Raw genomic sequence first — 18085 nt, forward strand, 5'->3', positions numbered from 1 at the left:
TTTTTGCTAGAACCGCTTCTCTTTTTTGCTGAAACCTTCTTTAGATTTTGCTGCAATTGAGAGGACCGTGGTGTCGTTGCCATCGTGATTTTTTGCTGCATCAATTTGTTTCCTACAACCGCTCCCGATTTTTGCTACTACCAGCTCTGTGTTTTGCTGGAACCAGCAGCCATTTTTGTTACTACCCTTTTCTTTTGGGTTTTGCTGGGACAAAGAATTTTTGTTACCACCATCTGCTTTTTTGCTGGAATTAGTGTCTTTTTTTTGCTACCACCTGCTTGGTTGGCGAGCGCCGCCATGGTTGCATGAATATTGCAACTGGAGGGACGGCAACATCAGCGAGGGCCGCTGTTTTGCCGCCGGCACCGAGAAGGAGCACACATGGATGCACCTAGGAGTGGTAGGGGGCAGAAAAGCTGCTACGCGTCAACGGCCTAATTTTTTTCTTTTGCGTTTTGACGATGGTGAGCGGCGGCGACTTTCAACGGCGAGCATCGAGGGGCGAGGCAAACATGGTTACGCCCGCCATGGATTTCCCCCGTGTTGACCAGATCGAAGACTAGGGGAGAAGAAAGAAGATGCACAACTGGTGGCCAAATTTGGGTCGGCGCACCGGCTCCTAGCACTGCCTTGGGTTGTTTTAAAAATGGCGATCTTCTTTTCATTTTTGAATCATACTGTAGATCGCAGCAACAAAACAGACATTTATTATAATAAACCAAAAAATAAAAGACGAAGAGATATTATAAAGCAACGGAATCGCAACAAATTAGAGACGAGGCTGCTCAACCATCCGCCCCAAATAGGGTAGAGGAGCTCACCACCGGCCGCCACCATCGTCTACACCACCACCACCACCGGCCGCTGCCTGCCATGGCATACACGGAGCCTCTCCTTTTCACCACGCCACACAACACCCACAGCCCGCGCGCCCTCCACCGTGTCGCCGCCTTCGGTCCCCCCACCCCCGCCTCCACGCCGAGGAAGCCCGGCCAAGACGACGACGACGAGGAACCCCTTGCCGGCAGCAGCAGCATGGTAGTGTCGATGCGCGACGACGAGACCGACGCGCTCGTGGCCACCGTCGGCGGCGAAGGCGACGAGCCGGATGACGACCCGCTGGACGCGCCGCCGGTGCGGACGGCGAAGGCCGGGCTGGCGGTTTTCTCGGACGAGTCGCGCCGGCTCTGGGCCATCGGCGCGCCCATCGCCTTCAACATCCTCTGCCTCTACGGCACCAACTCCACCACCCAGATCTTCGTCGGCCACATCGGTAACCGCGAGCTCTCCGCCGTCGCCATCGGCCTCTCCGTCGTCTCCAACTTCTCCTTCGGCTTCCTCGTGAGTCCCCATCCTCCTTTCATGATTGTTCTTCCTCTCCCGATCCACCGATCATGGCGATCCAGATCGAATTGACAATGGAAATGGATGCATGGAACATTGCATGCAGCTGGGCATGGGGAGCGCGCTGGAGACGCTGTGCGGGCAGGCGTTCGGGGCGGGGCAGGTGGCCATGCTGGGCGTGTACATGCAGCGCTCGTGGATCATCCTCACCGCCTCGGCGCTCCTCCTCTCGCCGCTCTACATCTTCGCCGGGAACATCCTGCGGCTGCTCGGCCAGGAGGAGGCCATCGCGGCCGCAGCCGGCGAGTTCACGCTGCGCATCATCCCGCAGATGTTCGCGCTGGCCATCAACTTCCCGACCCAGAAGTTCCTGCAGGCGCAGAGCAAGGTGGCTGCGCTGGCGTGGATCGGCTTCGCCGCCCTGATCGCCCACGTCGGCCTGCTGGCCCTCTTCGTGTCCCTGCTCGGCTGGGGCGTCGCCGGCGCCGCGGCGGCCTACGACATCTCCTCCTGGCTGACCGCGCTCGCGCAGGTGGCGTACGTGGTCGGGTGGTGCCGGGACGGGTGGACGGGCCTGTCCCGCGCGGCGTTCAACGAGCTGTGGGCCTTCGTGAAGCTCTCCCTCGCCTCCGCCGTGATGCTCTGCCTGGAGATCTGGTACATGATGGTGCTGGTGGTGCTGACGGGCCACCTCGACGACGCGGAGATCGCCGTGGACTCCATCTCCATCTGCATGAACATCAACGGGTGGGAGGGGATGCTGTTCATCGGCCTGAGCGCGGCCATCAGCGTGCGCGTGTCCAACGAGCTGGGCTCCGGCCGGCCGCGCGCCACGGTGCACGCCGTGGCGGTGGTGCTGGCGCAGTCGCTGGCGCTGGGGCTGGCGGCCATGGTGCTGATCCTGGCGACCCGGGACGAGTTCGCCGGCATCTTCACGGGCGACCGGCACCTGCAGAAGGCCGTGGCCAACATCGCCGGCCTGCTCGCGGTCACCATGGTGCTCAACAGCATCCAGCCCGTCATCTCCGGCATCGCCGTCGGCGGCGGCTGGCAGGCCGCCGTCGCCTACATCAACCTCGGCTGCTACTACGCCTTCGGCCTCCCCCTCGGCTTCATCTTCGGCTACCTCTTCCGATGGGGCGTCAGGGTAAGCTAACCACCGCCGCCGATCAGTTCCAGCATCCACCATGATTGATCACCTTGCTGCAATGCTGATCTGATCTTTGCAGGGGATTTGGGCGGGGATGCTGTGCGGGACGGCGTTGCAGACGGGGATCCTCATGTACATGGTCTTCAAGACCGACTGGAAAGCAGAGGTAGCTAATTTCCTGCTGTTTAGTTCAGATTTGTACTGATCAATGGAAGATTTGTAAAAATGTGTGTCCTGATTTGTGCCGCGTGTTGATTTGAGCAGGCAACGAGGGCGCTGGAGAGGGTGAGATTGTGGGGAGGGCAGCACGCGAAGCTTCCCACCACAGACAGCGAAGAGACTAGCTAGCTAGCTGATTAAATTCAGAAGCTGTGTACTAGAGCTTAGCTTCAGTTTTGTTTTACAGATAGTGTGTGACATCAGTTGATTGATCAGAATTATGTGAAGATTGAGGTAGATACTTAGCTCTGGGCTCTTTTGGATCTTGTTTGTAGAAACACCTGCGAATATACGTAGATCTACATACTGGATATATGACACGCTAAACTGAGATTTTTTTAGAACTTCGTTAGGGTTTTTGAGTAATTTGATGAAGTAAAGTGTTTTGTCAGGCAACCCTAGCTTCCACACAACCTCTCATCCTTGCCGGCTGATTCTGTCGATCTTCCTCGGCTCCGGCTGCCGGTTTCGACACCGGGAGGCGGGGAACACTATGGATCTTCGGCTCGTTGGCATTTTGGTGTCCTCATGTCTCGTTCATATACAAACAATCTGAACTCATGTTTGCCATGAAAAAAAAATCAAGCTTTTAAGGTTGCGTGCATACAGTCAACACTAGTTTTAATCCACATTTTTAAATTCAAAGTTTCAAGCATAACATGCAAAGCAAAGTGAAGATCATCAAACATAGGACAAAGTGATCTAAAATGCTCAAACATGGAGCATCAAACACCACCATTGCCTCACTCAAACTTGTCCATCTTGGAATTGGATGGGACTAATAAGACTTTGAGCCATAGTGGAGAGATTCTGAGTTGAATTGCGTTTGAGACTTTGAATATAAATCATAATTAATTTTATCTAGAAAAGCCCGACGGGGTGATCATCAAGGTAGACTTCGAGAAAGCCTATGGGGCAGGGCGATTCTTTGCCACCTATCCTATTCAACACAGTTGCATATATGTTGGTTGCCCTAAGTGCAAATCGAGAAAGAAAATGGTCATGTTGGTGGACTCATTCCTTGCTTGGTCGATGTCAATGTGTTAGTATTGCATTATGTTGATGTCACCATCATTTTCTTGGAACATTATCTGGAAAAGGAAATCAATAAGAAGTTGATGGTTTGCATATTTGCACAACCTTTTGGCCTTAAGATTAATTTTGGTACGGGTGAGATATTTCGCTTTGGTAAGGCCAAATAAGCGAACAACTAGTACAAGCAACTTTTTGGTTGTGAGACAGGCTCACTCTGGTTCAGTATCTAAGGACCATTTTGAGAGAAAGCTTGGTGGTTGAAAGGGCAAGTTTTTATCCTTTTTGTGCGTGTGTGTGTGTGTGGGGGGGGGGGGCATTGTTCTCATTGGCCTGTTGATATTTATGATATCCTTCTTTGAGATACCAGGGGGCAAGGATAAATGTAGACTTTTACATATCCAGATTTTGTGTCAGTGTGATGAGCATAAACAAAATACATGTTAACTAACGAGACATTATTTGTAGGGCAAAGGATCAAGGGGGCTTAGAGGATGAGGATTTTGAATAAAGAAAGTGTTTACTCAACAAATGGTTGTTCAAGTTTTTTACTGTGGGAGAAGGGTGATCAGATTTTTGCTACACAATAAATACCTTAACTCTAAGTCCTTGCCCCATATAACAAAAAGCAGACAAATTCAGATTCTCAAATATTTGATGAGAGTTAAAGGTGGTTTTGGTAGCAGGTGCTCCTTCTTGGTTGGTGATGGGCCGACAATGAGATTTCCGGGAAGACGCCTGGTTAGGGGACACCATTAAGTCTCTGGTATCCGACCTTGTATAATATTGTGAAGTGGAAATAAGTTTTGTCACATCGGTGATATGTGATGTATTGTTGAACATTGCATGTCGGCGGGCTCCCACCTAATAAATGGATGACATCCTCTTGTAAATAGGTTGATGAGATCAAGTTATCGCAGGCCCCTCAACGTTTTTCGTTGTAAGTTGCATTCATCGGGTGTATTCTTGGTTAAATCTACGTAGGTTAACCTCATCAATGTTGGCCTTGTCTTAGTATGTTTGGAAGGTAAAATTCATGTTGAAAGAAAGTGGTACTTGAACAGGATATGGAATATAACTTTTAAAAACTAATGACGAATGTTGTATAAAGTGTTGTTTTGTGACTATGACGAAATAATCTCTCTAATATTGTTTGTCACTCTCCATATATCCAGCAAAATACTAGCATTACAGTAATAATCTCTCTAATATTGTTTGTCACTGTCCATATATCCAGCAAAATACTAGCATGTTTATGGGTTTGTCGTGCACAAGTAGTACACCAGTAAGTCTGAAGCCATCATCTTGGCAACATTTGTCGCTACTTATATCCACTTGATGAAGGGGTGCCGATAGTCCGAGCCTAATACGAAACAGACCTCGCAGCAAAGCCTAACATCTAAAAATGGAGGCCCCAGCCAAGCCACATACCTGGTCTGGGGCACACACCAGTCCGACGCACTCTGAGAGGCCGCCGCCTTCCACCGATCCATCTTCATAATAGGTACTGATACACAACCTTGCCAGGTCTGCCATCGATGCCACCACGACGCTAGACGGCGCCATCCTCCTACGTGAGTCCGTCTACAATCATCGAACGCCGAGACTCCACTGCGCCATGCTGCGAAGATCCACAGTCGTCGATGCGTAAGATGAAACACTGCTCCACCAATGATTCTATCTGCTGGTCCCTCGAGCCCGTGCACACCTCCAAGACTGACGCCCCCAAGGAGGAAACGACGCAAGAGTGTCGCCGTCATTTGATCTAGGGTTTCCCCCGGAGGTAACAGATAGAGGTCTGGAACTTCTCCACGGCGATGTCTTCAAGAAGAGAACGATACAGAAGAGCACCGCCATCGCCGGCCTTGGCATCTAGCCAAGCGCAAGGTTTTCACCCAGATATGTTCGAAGAACCTCCATCAAGTCTTGAGTACAGATCGCCGCCATCTCTACCTAGGACTGGAAGTAGGATCTAGGCCGCCGCCGCACCGCGCGAGCAGCAGGGCCGCCCGAGACAAGCCCCAGCCGCGGCACCGGAGAGCCCTGCACCAGATCCCACCGGCGTCCGAGGAGAGGACGATGCCACGTACCCAACAGGAGAGGACGACGCCACGTACGCCTAGCAGCCATCGCCGCCCTTCTTTTTCCTAACCACCCCCTCTTCAAAACTCTAGCCACCACCACTTCATCGCTCTTGCCGCACGAAGCCATTGGCCCTCTTCTTCCCCCCTGCCGCTTCAGCGATGGAGGAGGTGGGGACCTAGGATCTGCGTCGCGCCTATAGTCTGGTCTCTTTTAGTTTGGTTCCTTAGCGGCGACCTTGTGGTGACAACGCTTGTGCTATCGTGCGAATCAAGAATAAGGTTTTCCATCTCTTGATACACCTCATTGGTGACAGTCTTGTTAACAATGCAGAGGAGGGGAGGAGGTTGGGGCCCTCGTTGACGGTTTGATTTGGGGTTGGGTGGTGTCTGGTCACTACTCTTAATGGATTTGCGGATCTAGTCATGTTTTCGCGTTATATTGATGGCCTTGGAGGGAGGGGGTTGAGGCCCTCGTTGATGGTTTGATCTGGGCGTTGGGTGGTGTCTAGTCGCTACTCTTAATGGATTTGCGGATCTAGTCGTGTTTTCGCATTATATTGATGGCGTTGGAGCAGAGGAGGTGGGGACCTAGGATCTGCGTTGTGCCATTATAGTCTGGTCTCTTTTAGTTTGGTTCCTTAGGGGTGACTTTGTGGTGACAATGCTCGTGTCATCGTGCGAATGAAGGATAATGTTTTCCATCTTCTGATACACCTCATTGGTGACAGTCTTGTTAACAATGTAGACGAGGGGAGGGGTTGGGGCCCTCGTTAACGGTTTGATCTGGGCGTTGGGTGGTGTCTAGTCGCTACTCTTAATGGATTTGCGGATCTAGTCGTGTTTTCGCGTTATATTGATGGCCTTGGAGCAGAGGAGGTGGGGGCCTAGGATCTGCGTTGCGCCACTATAGTCTGATCTCTTTTAGTTTGGTGGTGTCTGGGTCCTCCGACCCCGCCTTTTCACTTGAAAAAAAGGCTGTAAAAGTAATAACATAAGAATATAAATAAATAATATAAATTTAAAAAATAGGAAAAGATCAAAAATAAAAATGTCAGGAGTGGGGTTCGAACCCACGCCCTCAAACGAGGACCTGAACTTGAATCAGGCGCCTTAGACCACTCGGCCATCCTGACTAATTTATTTTTAATCCCCACGATTATCTATATAATCTATATTAACCAGCTCCTTAATAAAACCGTGCGATCCAGCCGTCCATCCACCATTCACCCCACCAACGGCCCAGATCAATCCCCAACCCTAATCCCCCCTCTATAAGTCCTCCCCCAACCTCCGACCCAAACCCTCACTCCCTCCCCAAAACCCTAAACCCTCCCTCCTGCGGCGGCGGCGGCGGCACCACACCACCAGCACCATGAGGGCACCCATGAGAGGAGGAGGAGGCCGCGGCGGCGGCAGGGGCTTCGGCGACAGCGGCGGCCGCGGGGGCCGTGGCCGCGGCTTCGGCGGGAGGAGCGACGGCGGCGGCCGCAGCGGCGGTAGGGGCTTCGGCGGCCGGAGCGCTGGCAGGGGCCGCGGCGGCGGCCGGGGAGGCGGCAGGGGTGGCCCCGGCATGAAGGGCGGGGCCAAGGTGGTCGTGGTGCCGCACAAGCACGACGGCGTCTTCATCGCCAAGGCCAAGGAGGACGCGCTCTGCACCAAGAACATGGTCGCCGGCGAGTCCGTCTACGGCGAGAAGAGGGTCTCCGTCCAGGTCCGTGCTCGCTCCCTCTCGGTTGCCTCTCATGCTTATGCGCGGTTCCACACAAATTCTTAGACTTTTCACTGCTGCTGTGCGTATGGCCAGCTTCGATTCAGCGGGGTCATCATCTTAGATTCGGCTATTGTTAGTTCCTAGAGGAGCAAATGATACTCTTATGTTGGTAGTTATTAGATATGTTCACTAGCTTTAAATTCTGTTTATTGATTATTATGCTCTGTTCTGCTTCTAGAGCATGTGAATGATGTTCACTCTGTTATGCTTCTAGAGCATGCGAATGATGTTCATCGCTGCTTGAAAGATGCACTCTTTTTTGATGCCCATATGTAAATGATGCAATTACTGGCTGATAGAGGTGCACTTATTGGCGATGTTGTGAGATGATGTTCATTACTGTTCTACAGGTGCAGTAGACTGATGTTCATTACTGTTTTGTTATTGAATTATTGTACAGAACGAGGACGCATCCAAGGTTGAGTACCGGGTGTGGAACCCCTTCAGATCCAAGCTGGCCGCTGCCGTGCTCGGTGGTGTGGACAACATCTGGATTGTGAGTCCTTTTTGTGCCCTGGCTAGCATTCTGAATTGTTTGTATACCTTGCTTTGTCAAGGATGTAGGTCAGATTATAGTCATTGTTGTAGTAGCTGACTTCGTGGTGGTTGTTTCAGGCTCCTGGAACACGCGTGCTGTACCTCGGAGCCGCCTCTGGAACAACCGTGTCTCATGTGTCCGACATCGTTGGACCGGTGAGATCTCGTCGCTATTTCCTTTGTGTATTTCAGTGAATGTCGCTTAATGTGAGTTGTCTTAACGAAGTCTTATCACTTTGCAGAATGGGTTGGTGTATGCCGTTGAGTTCTCTCACCGGAGTGGTAGGGATCTTGTCAACATGGCCAAGAAGAGGACCAATGTTATCCCCATCATTGAGGATGCTAGGCACCCGGCAAAGTACCGGATGCTGGTCGGCATGGTTGATGTTATCTTTTCAGATGTTGCACAGCCTGACCAGGTATGCCTTTATGAAGAATTTCTAGAGCTCTGTTTCTACATTCTTGCTTACTGTCAATATGAGACATTATAGTTTACACTTACTGGTATTGTCTGTCTGTGTGCAACTCCTTTGTGAGTTGTTGGCGGCTTAGCAAAAGATGAGCTTTACTCGGATTCCCCTTCAGGACATCAAATGGATGATGCAAAATCGAGTCTCTGATGCGTTCATGCCTCTTTAATTTTTTGTCTCTTATGCATTTTGATTACAGCCATACTAAAATCCATTACCATAACATTTGATGGTATATCAAATGATCCCCATACCAGTGGTTAACAATAACTGGTGTGTAACAATCTACTTTTATTAGTGTGCAATGTTTACTTGATTTTCTGTAGCCATATTTGGGCTTAGCAGATGATGAGCTAACTCGGATTCCCCTTCAGGACATCACAATGTATGATGCAAAATCGAGTTTCTGATGCACTTATGCCCATTGCCAGACCTTTCCTTTTGTGTGTTGCTGCATTTCTATGTTCTTGGATTTTGGATTTTGACCATCACGTAATTGTATTTCACTGACTTGGTGTTAATTTGCCTTTTATCTGCCTTGTTTTGCTTAACATTTAAGTTTGGATGGTGTGTTACAAGTAGCCTTGCACCCTTCCCACTGTGACACAGCGTATATGATTAGCCAGTCCTGTATTTATTTTGGTTGGAAGTTCCCTTCTTCCCCGAGGCCTGTTCTATCTTCTGTGAGTCTTCTTTGATTAGTCATGTTCGGCTCTTAGATATATCGATATTTTGTTGTACCTTAACCTCTTTTGATATTTTGACAACCGTGATGAGCCAATTTTACAGTTACAGACCTGTAATGACTCCTGCGGTAATGATCGCATGGCAAAAGAACATCTAAGGGACTGAGTTGTCTTGGAAATCTAGATTTGTATCTTGGATCTTTCCTGTATCTAGTTGTCTTGATCATCTTAGATCATGCTTTTCGTGTTTCGATCTGCTTCTCTTAACAGTATTCGTGCCTGTGAATTAATTTCTATGGTTCCTGGGTAATGAGGAGATGGGAAGCAGAAATTAATGTTCCTCTCGCTATCCAGTGCAGAACTTCTTGTGTTGCGATTGGACGTCGAGGAACTACACTTCTCTTTTTGCTTTTAAATTTGCTGGTCCAGTTACAATTTCCAGTTTGATCTTTGATAACATCGTGTTGTCTTGTAATCTTATCTCTTTGCTTCACATTCCTTTCTTTGCTCACAATATTGAACCCACATTGAGGCTTGATTTTGAATTTGTTCTTGCATTATCAATAATAAAGCCTCAGCTTTAATATTGAAGCATGATGTGGGTGACTTGTTAATATTGTGATTGATCACTTCTGAGCCTTGTCATTGCATCTTCTGTTCCACAGGCTAGAATCTTAGCCCTTAATGCATCATACTTCTTGAAGAATGGCGGCCACTTTGTCATTTCGATCAAGGTACCACTCAGTTTCATACTTGGAGCATGCCTTAGAAAATCTGAAATTTCCATTTGAGCTGACATTGCTCTTTGCTTTGAATCAGGCCAACTGTATCGACTCGACCCAGGCTGCCGAGGCGGTGTTTGCGAGCGAAGTGGAGAAGCTGAAGGCCGACCAGTTCAAGCCCTCGGAGCAGGTGACCCTGGAGCCCTTTGAGCGCGACCACGCCTGCGTTGTCGGTGGTTACAGGATGCCCAAGAAGCAAAAGTGAAGTTGAGAGGAAGCAAAAGAAGTGGATGTGTTGTTTCTGCCATCTGCTTGCTCGGATGTACTAGTAGCAGTAGTAGTAATGTGTGACCCAAGTGTAAGGGGTTTTGTGAGACAATTCCTGCTGTTTTACAGCAATTATGTACTTGATTTGAGCAGAAAATGTCACTCCATCTGAAATGAGTGAACACACTAAAAATGTTAAAACATCTCTTATTCGTGAGCATCTTATATATTTTTAAAAAACAACCCTAGTTGAGCAAGAGACTGGAGATATTCACAGAAACAATGAAACTGAACTGAAAGGAAGACAATTGTCCTTGTATGACTGGGCATCAAAATACAAATTTAGAGTTGTCTCAAAAAGTTCTATATCAGCCACTCATACATAGCTCAGAATTTAACAATATTTTTTCAGATTTCTGTAAAGAGGAATATCAATTTCAGCATGCTACTCAGAGTTCAGGTCATCCGGAATAAAACAAAGGAAAAGGAAAAGAAGATCTCACCAATCAAACTCAAAGCAAGTCTACCAGTGGCTGCTTGTGGCCATTGGAGCCAATGTTGGTGTTTTGTGTAAAAGCTTCCAGCCTGTAAGAGAATTGTTCGGTTCATGTTAAACTTGATTTGAGCAGAACATCGTTATATCTCTGACGCAAACTTGATTTGAGCAGGAAATGCTCATCTTTTGCACAGTTATCTGTTTGAACATGATGCACACCGCCGCAACCCCTCTAGGACTACCAAGCCTCCGTCGCGGCCCTCCTCCACGCCGACGATCTCAAGCGCCGCAGGTTCGCTTTCTATTTCGTGGAATATTCAGATCAATTCAGACTCGTCGCTAGATTTCTAAGGAGAAATTTGCTATGACGTGCTCGCCTCGGTCGATTGTCGAAATCATTCGGCCATAACTTGACTTGACTTGAAGAAAAGTATGCATGCAGTGCAAGGCCATGACGACGACTGCGAATGCGCTGCTTCTCTCTGCTATTATACTACATAATTAACACTTGTTAATTAATCCTAACACTCTCCACACTATCTGCACTACTCCTTTGCTTGTTCAATTGCTTTGCATGGCATGACTGTTCAGATCGTTATAGTTTTCTCATGGTTAAGAGCATCTCCAGCCGTGCCCCCCAACAGGCCCGCCACGTCCTTTTCTAGCGCCGGCGCTGAAAAAACGGCCTAGTCAGACCCAGGCGCCAGCGTCAGTTTCGGTCCTAACATGCCGCGCATGGAGTGCCCGGTGCCCCTCACCTTCTCGCGCCGTCGCGGCAGCTCCTGGACGCCGCGACGGATGGAGACGGCGACCTCCTCGTCGTGGGGCTCTGGCTCCCTCTCCTTCGGTTCGCCGGCGCTCCGCCCCGTCAAGCCGGAGCCACAGGAGACGCCGCTCGGGCGCCGCACCCGCCCCTCTCCTTCTTCCCGGCTCGTGAGACCGAAGACCGAGCCGGGGTTGCTCCTCGTGAAGAAGGAGCATGCGGACATGGCCGCCTCCGCCGAGACCGCCCTCAAATGGGCGAAGGCGGACTACGTCCGCGAGCAGGTGGAGCGCCAGCGCCGCGCCCTCGAGGAGATCGCCGCTCGGCGCCGCAGACGTGAGGAGGGCGGCGTCGTCATCCTCAACAACAACGATGAGGAGGCGCCCATGCCGTCCAACCCCTGCGCATCGGCGACGCTGGTCAGGGTTCCAGCAAGGACGGCGGCGGCACGCACGACGACGGCGACTATACCCGGTTCTACAGGCTCCTCGGCACGTAGAAGGCGGGCTTTTCGGCAGCGGCGCGGCGGCGCAGTAGTGCTTGGCGTTTTTTAGTTTAGTTTAAATTTATGTGTTTTAGTTTTTGTACAAATATCAATGAAATCGTCTAGTTTGGATGAATATGCGTCGTGTTTGGCTGAACTTTGGCCGAGTTTATTTTTCAAAAACGGGGTGTGCGCGCCCCCAGGCGGTGATATTTCAAGCCCCTGGGGGGCCGAACGGCCGGAGATGCTCTAACTTCAGTATTAGAGTCCCTGAAAAAAAGAAAACTTCAGTATTAGAGAAGTATGCATACAGCATGACAAAGACCAGGACCTGGACTGGCTTTGCTTGTGGACCATACAATGGGAGTGGTTGTTGGTAAATTCTGATGAATATGTTGAGTACTGAGAGCTACGAGTCTTTGTATTTATGCATCTAAATTTGTGTATTTCAGGTAGACGGAGGGGTTGCCAACACTAAAATAACTCTCTAGATCTTAATGCTAGACGTGACACACAATGTGTGTTATTGAGCGAATGCTGGATACAGATTACAACTCCAACTTGTGCCGTGCTGTGCATGGTGGGCTGTCCGAATCAACAAATTATAGCCACACCTTGAGTATAGGAAAAGTATGCATGACAAGACCAAGATCAAGACGTGGGTTGTAGACCATACTCCTATACTGCGGTTGTGGTGGAACCGGGATAGAGATAAGCTGCTCTGTCATCCATTCTCCTTTCCATCCGCCATTTCCAATCAATATGACTAAGCTTGCGCTCCTCGTCCGAGGAACTGCACTACTGATTTGTCTATTGATCTTCCAAGCATCATCCACTTCACATGGCCAAGCGAGTGTATCAGGAGCCTGCATCGGCAGCGAGCGAGATGCGCTTCTGTCCTTCAAGGCAAGCCTCCTGGACCCTGCTGGCCATCTCTCGTCATGGCAGGGTGAGGATTGTTGCCAATGGAAGGGAGTCCGCTGCAGCAACAGAACGGGCCATCTCATCAAGCTCAACCTCCGCAACATCGACATGGAAGACTACATGGGCTACTACATGGACAACATGTACTACATGTACGACTACAACTACCCGAACAGGAGCGGATCATTGAGCTTGTCGGCAGGCGAGATGAGCTCTTCTTTGGCTACTCTACAACACCTGAGGTATCTTGATCTGAGCTGGAATGACTTCAACGGCACAAGCATCCCTGTGTTCTTGGCTTCCCTCAAGAACCTAAGGTATCTCAACCTCTCGTCGGCACGATTCAGTGGGAGAATACCTTCCGAACTTGGCAATCTCTCAAAGTTGCAATATCTTGATCTCAGTTGGAATTATAACTATTATGATGGAAATAACTCTTACATAGTGGATCTTGCATGGTTGCCACGTCTCTCTTTGTTGAGACATCTTGACATGAGTTCTGTGGATCTTGGTTCTGCGAGGGATTGGTTTCAGAGAGTTAGTATGCTTCCTTCTCTTAAAGTGCTTCGCTTGTCCGGCTGTGGACTCAATGGTACCGTGTCTGCTAGTATATCAATTTCCAACCTCACACATCTTAAGGTCCTTGATATATCCTATAACACCTTCAGAATACCTTCCCAATTTGGAAATCTCACAAAGTTGCAATATCTTGATGTCAGTGGGAATTATTATCCTGATGTGGCTCTTGCATGGTTGCCACGTCTATCTTTGTTGAGACATCTTGACATGACTTATGTGGATCTTGGTTCTGCGAGGGATTGGTTTCAGAGTGTTAATATGCTTCCTTCTCTTAAAGTGCTTGGCTTGTCCGGTTGTGGACTCAACAGCACCATGTCTGCTAGTATATCACTTTCCAACCTCACACATCTCGAAGTCCTTGATATGTCTGGTAACAACTTCTATACTTCACTCAAGCATGCATGGTTTTGGAATCTCAAAAGCCTTAAGGAGCTTTACCTCTCTGGTTCCAGCTGGATAGGGTCTATTCCTAGTGATTTGGCAAACATGACGGCCCTTCAAGTCATAGATTTAACTGGGAATCAGCTCGTGGGTTTGATACCAGAAAAATTGGGAAATTTGTGCAATTTGACCAGAATGAGGTTCAGTGGTAACAACATAGGTTCGAGCATAGGGGAGTTCATGGGGCGATTGCCAAAGTGCTCGTGGAATACACTGCAAGAATTCTCAGTGCAATATGCAAATATGACCGGGAATCTACCCGGTTGGATTGGGAACATGACCAATCTCAGTGTTCTTCAAGCATCTAAAAACATGTTAACTGGCACTCTACCTATAGGAGTTGGAGCATTGAGTACTTTGAAAATGCTGGACCTCGGGTACAATAACTTCAGCGGCGTGCTATTGAAAGAACATTTTGCAAGCTTAGGGAAATTAGAGGTTCTGGAGCTCGGGTACAATAGCTTCAGCGGTGTGCTCTTGAAAGAACATTTTGCAAGCTTAGGCAAATTAGAGCTTTTGGACCTCAGCTACAATAACTTCAGCGGTGTGCTCTTCAAAGAAATCTTTACAAGTTTAGGTAATTTGGAATATTTGGACCTCAGCTATAATAATTTCAGTGATTTTCTCTTGAAAGAACACCAAACAAGTTTAGGTAATTTAAATCATTTGGATCTCAGCCATAATAAATTAGATAGTGTGCTTGTGGAGGAGCATTTTGCAGGCCTATTGAATTTAGAGTATTTAGACTTGTCGTACAACCCTCTGAGATCAGCTATCAACCAAAAATGGGTTCCACCATTTAGATTGAAGGTTGTAAAATTCCAATCATGCCAACTGGGACCCATCTTTCCAGAGTGGCTAAAATGGCAATCTGACATTGATGTTCTTGTTCTCAGTGATGCAAAGCTGGATGATGTTATTCCTGATTGGTTTTGGGTAACATTTTCTCGAGCTTCAACCTTGCAAGCATCAGGAAACAAATTGCGTGGCTCATTACCAGCAAATCTACAACACATGTCAGCTGACTATATACATCTCGGGTCCAATAAGTTGACAGGTCAAGTTCCACAGTTGCCTATAAATATAAGCCGACTGGACCTATCTTCAAACTCTTTATCTGGGTCATTGCCGTCAAAGCTAAATGCTCCTGCACTCGAAGACTTGATGCTTGCAAATAATCAATTAACAGGCACCATCCCGTCGTCTATATTCCAATTGACTTCTCTGTATAGGTTGGACCTATCAGGAAACCATTTAGAAGGAGATATTATGCAGTGTTGGGAGGAATCTGATGCAAACTCTACAAGTCAATTTGGTTGGAACTTGTTCAGCTTGGCCCTAAATAACAACAACCTGACTGGTCAATTCCCTAAATTTCTTGCAAGGTCATGGCAATTGATGTTCCTTGACCTTTCTTACAATAGGTTATCTGGAGCATTACCAGAATGGTTGCCAGAAAAAATCCCACGGTTGAAAATATTAAGAGTGAGATCAAATTTGTTCAGTGGTCATATTCCTAAGAGTTTCACTTCCCTTCGCCGTCTTCATTATTTGGACATAGCACATAACAACATATCAGGAAGCATACCGCGGTCTTTGCCAAACTTGAAAGCAATGAAGGCAGTGGTGTCACATGACATGAAGGATTACTACTATGAAGAGAGCATCCCAGTAATCATGAAGGATCAAAAGCGTGACTACACCTTCGCAATCTACAATCTATTGGCAATTCTTGATTTGTCAAGTAATAATTTGGCAGGGCAGGTTCCAGAGGAGATAACTCTACTCATTGCACTTACCAGCCTGAACTTATCAAATAATCTGTTCATAGGAACAATCCCAAACCAAGTTGGTGATTTAAAGAGGTTGGAGTCACTCGACCTATCCTTCAATGAGTTTTCTGGTGCAATACCCTCAAGCTTATCAGCTTTAACTTATTTGAGCCACTTGAACTTGTCATACAACAATCTGTCCGGTGCAATACCATCCGGCCAACAGCTACAAGCTCTTGATAACCAGATGTATATCTACATCGGTAACCCTGGTCTTTGTGGAGATCCTGTTGGCAGGAGCTGCTCAACACATGATGCAGAGCAAAGTGGCCTTGAAGATATAGATCATATGCCATCTGTTTATCTTGCCATGAGCATTGGATTTGTGGTGGGTCTGTGGACAGTTTTCTGCACCATGTTGATGAAGAGGACATGGAGGGCTGCCTTCTTCCAGTTTGTTGATATGATGTACGACATGGTTTATGTGCAAGTGGCTGTAAGGTGGGCTCACGTGATGGAGAAAACTCAAGACGGTGCACCATGAAGTGCCAAACTCCGCAGCAAGCGAATTGCATGTATCTAAATAGTATTTGCACCATATCTCTATTTGTAGCTCTAAATGAGCCTTGGCTGGATGTCTGTACTCTATTGTATTGTTATTTGTATGTTTGCACCATAGCTCTATCTGTTGCTCTAAATGAGCATTGGCTGGACGTTTGTACTGTATCGTATTGGTATTTGTATGTCTATACTTGAACCAATGAAGAGCATGTATACGTTTTGCTGGATTGTTTAAGCTGAAGAAAAAATATACTGCCCTATAACTGCACTCTGCCTTTTTCATGTTTTTCGGTAGCTTTGTAGCATCTGTTCCCAGAGAGTGATAATTCATTTACATAGCAAAGAAAAAAGCACCTGTTGGTTAATATAAAAACATATTTGTTTGTTAATATTAAAACATATTTGTTTGTCTGTTCAGCATCAAGGAGCAGAGGAGGAAAGCTCTGTTCCATTTGAGCTGACGTTTCTTTATTTTGGTGAGGTAAACTGTATCGACTCAACCATGCCCATCATGGCTGTGTTTACCAGCGAAGTGAGAAGCTCGAGGCCGACCAGTCCAAGTCCTTTGAGTGCGACCACGCCTGCATCTTTGGTGGTTACAGGGTGCCCAGGAGGTAAAAGTGAAAGTAAGAAGAAAATAAGTGTATGTTTTATGTCTACAGACTGTTTCATTTCAGAAAAATTGGATTTTTTTGCGCCCAGGAACTGAAGCCAGTATAGAATAACAAGTGTATGTAGTATAAATTCACTGGTGTGCATGATGGACATTTAGAACAAAGAAACAAATTGTGAGCAGTCACAAACCGCGTCGTATCCCATAGTCAACACTAACGTCTGTAATCTTCAGCTATTAAACTTGTTTCCAGGGGAAAAACTTCAGTTGTTAATATCAAAACCACCATTTAAACTTCAGCTGAATTGTTTTGGGTACTGTGTGGAGTCACTTCTTTCTCCCAATCTCCTGTTTCCTTCTACAACCCGGTACCTTGCTCTTCCTTCTCCAGTTTACTGATATGATATACAAAATGATGGATAAAACTCAAGACAGTGCACCATGAAGTGCCCACCCCGCGGCAAATGATGGATAATGCTATCTGTACGCTTGCACCATATCTTTATTTCTAGCTTTAAAATGGACCTTGGCTGGTCGTCTGCACTGTACTGTATGGTTATGTTTCTACATTAGCAAATGAAGTGTATGCATAGGTTTTTGCTGATTGTTTAAGCTGAAGAAAAATATAACGGCACCTATGCATTTTTGGTGGTGTTCAGTTTGCTTTGTACCATCTATTCCCAGTAATGTTCTGTTTGCTTTGTTCACTGCAGGTAGCCTTATTCATGTTAGTCTGAAGTTGCCATTTGAGCTGACATTTCTTTGCTGCAAACTGTAGCGACTCGACCATGCATGCATCTCTCTGCTGTAGCGAGCAAAGCACAAGTTCAACATACAGTCGGGTAGCTCTATTTTGATTGATTTTAAGATCGATGGTAATTTAGCATGCCTCTTGACAGACAACATTTCTTCTCTGTTTCACTGACCCACTCTGTGATGCTCTGCTTCATAGTTCTAAAGGAGCCTTGGTTGGACGTTTGTACTGTACTGTATTGGTATCTGTATGTCTATACTTTGACAAATGAAGCGTATATATATGTTTTGCCGGATTGTTTAAGCTGAAGAAAAGAATATACAGCCCTATAACTGCACTCTGCCTTTTTTATGTTGTTTGGTTTGCTTTGTATCATCTATTCCAAGAGAGTGATAATTTATTTGCATAGCAAAGAA

The 18085-nt window shown here is 47.4% G+C and overlaps 3 protein-coding genes, 4 non-coding genes and 1 pseudogene across 7 annotated transcripts; 7 read left to right on the forward strand and 1 right to left on the reverse strand.

Moving 5' to 3' along the window:
• Nucleotides 1-792: 792 nt before the first annotated feature.
• On the forward strand, nucleotides 793-3026 carry LOC123135114 (protein DETOXIFICATION 35-like). Its single transcript, XM_044554219.1, has 4 exons — nucleotides 793-1341; nucleotides 1451-2491; nucleotides 2574-2660; nucleotides 2759-3026. The coding sequence occupies exons 1-4, from the start codon at nucleotides 874-876 to the stop codon at nucleotides 2840-2842; spliced, it is 1680 nt and encodes a 559-aa protein (XP_044410154.1). The 5' UTR covers nucleotides 793-873; the 3' UTR covers nucleotides 2843-3026.
• A 3852-nt stretch (nucleotides 3027-6878) lies between these two features.
• On the reverse strand, nucleotides 6879-6962 carry TRNAL-CAA (transfer RNA leucine (anticodon CAA)). Its single transcript has one exon. It is a non-coding gene; the product is annotated as a tRNA-Leu (tRNA).
• A 167-nt stretch (nucleotides 6963-7129) lies between these two features.
• LOC123139921 (rRNA 2'-O-methyltransferase fibrillarin 1) lies at nucleotides 7130-10485 on the forward strand. The gene is made up of 6 exons (XM_044559633.1): nucleotides 7130-7540; nucleotides 8001-8096; nucleotides 8216-8293; nucleotides 8380-8556; nucleotides 9959-10027; nucleotides 10113-10485. Exons 1-6 carry the CDS (start codon nucleotides 7202-7204, stop codon nucleotides 10278-10280), a joined length of 927 nt encoding a protein of 308 aa, XP_044415568.1. The 5' UTR covers nucleotides 7130-7201; the 3' UTR covers nucleotides 10281-10485.
• LOC123140413 (small nucleolar RNA snoR60) lies at nucleotides 8687-8761 on the forward strand. The gene has a single exon (XR_006469978.1). It is a non-coding gene; the product is annotated as a small nucleolar RNA snoR60 (small nucleolar RNA).
• LOC123140412 (small nucleolar RNA snoR60) lies at nucleotides 8947-9021 on the forward strand. The gene has a single exon (XR_006469977.1). It is a non-coding gene; the product is annotated as a small nucleolar RNA snoR60 (small nucleolar RNA).
• Nucleotides 9370-9465, forward strand: LOC123140274 (uncharacterized; annotated as a pseudogene).
• On the forward strand, nucleotides 9547-9692 carry LOC123140491 (small nucleolar RNA snoR136). The gene has a single exon (XR_006470040.1). It is a non-coding gene; the product is annotated as a small nucleolar RNA snoR136 (small nucleolar RNA).
• Nucleotides 10486-12698: 2213 nt separating the features above from the next.
• LOC123139920 (receptor-like protein EIX2) lies at nucleotides 12699-16521 on the forward strand. The gene has a single exon (XM_044559632.1). The coding sequence runs from the start codon at nucleotides 12788-12790 to the stop codon at nucleotides 16283-16285; it is 3498 nt and encodes a 1165-aa protein (XP_044415567.1). The 5' UTR covers nucleotides 12699-12787; the 3' UTR covers nucleotides 16286-16521.
• Nucleotides 16522-18085: the final 1564 nt, after the last annotated feature.

The sequence above is a fragment of the Triticum aestivum genome, chromosome 6B (assembly GCF_018294505.1).
Source record: "Triticum aestivum cultivar Chinese Spring chromosome 6B, IWGSC CS RefSeq v2.1, whole genome shotgun sequence".
In the NCBI taxonomy this organism is placed as follows: Eukaryota; Viridiplantae; Streptophyta; class Magnoliopsida; order Poales; family Poaceae; genus Triticum; species Triticum aestivum.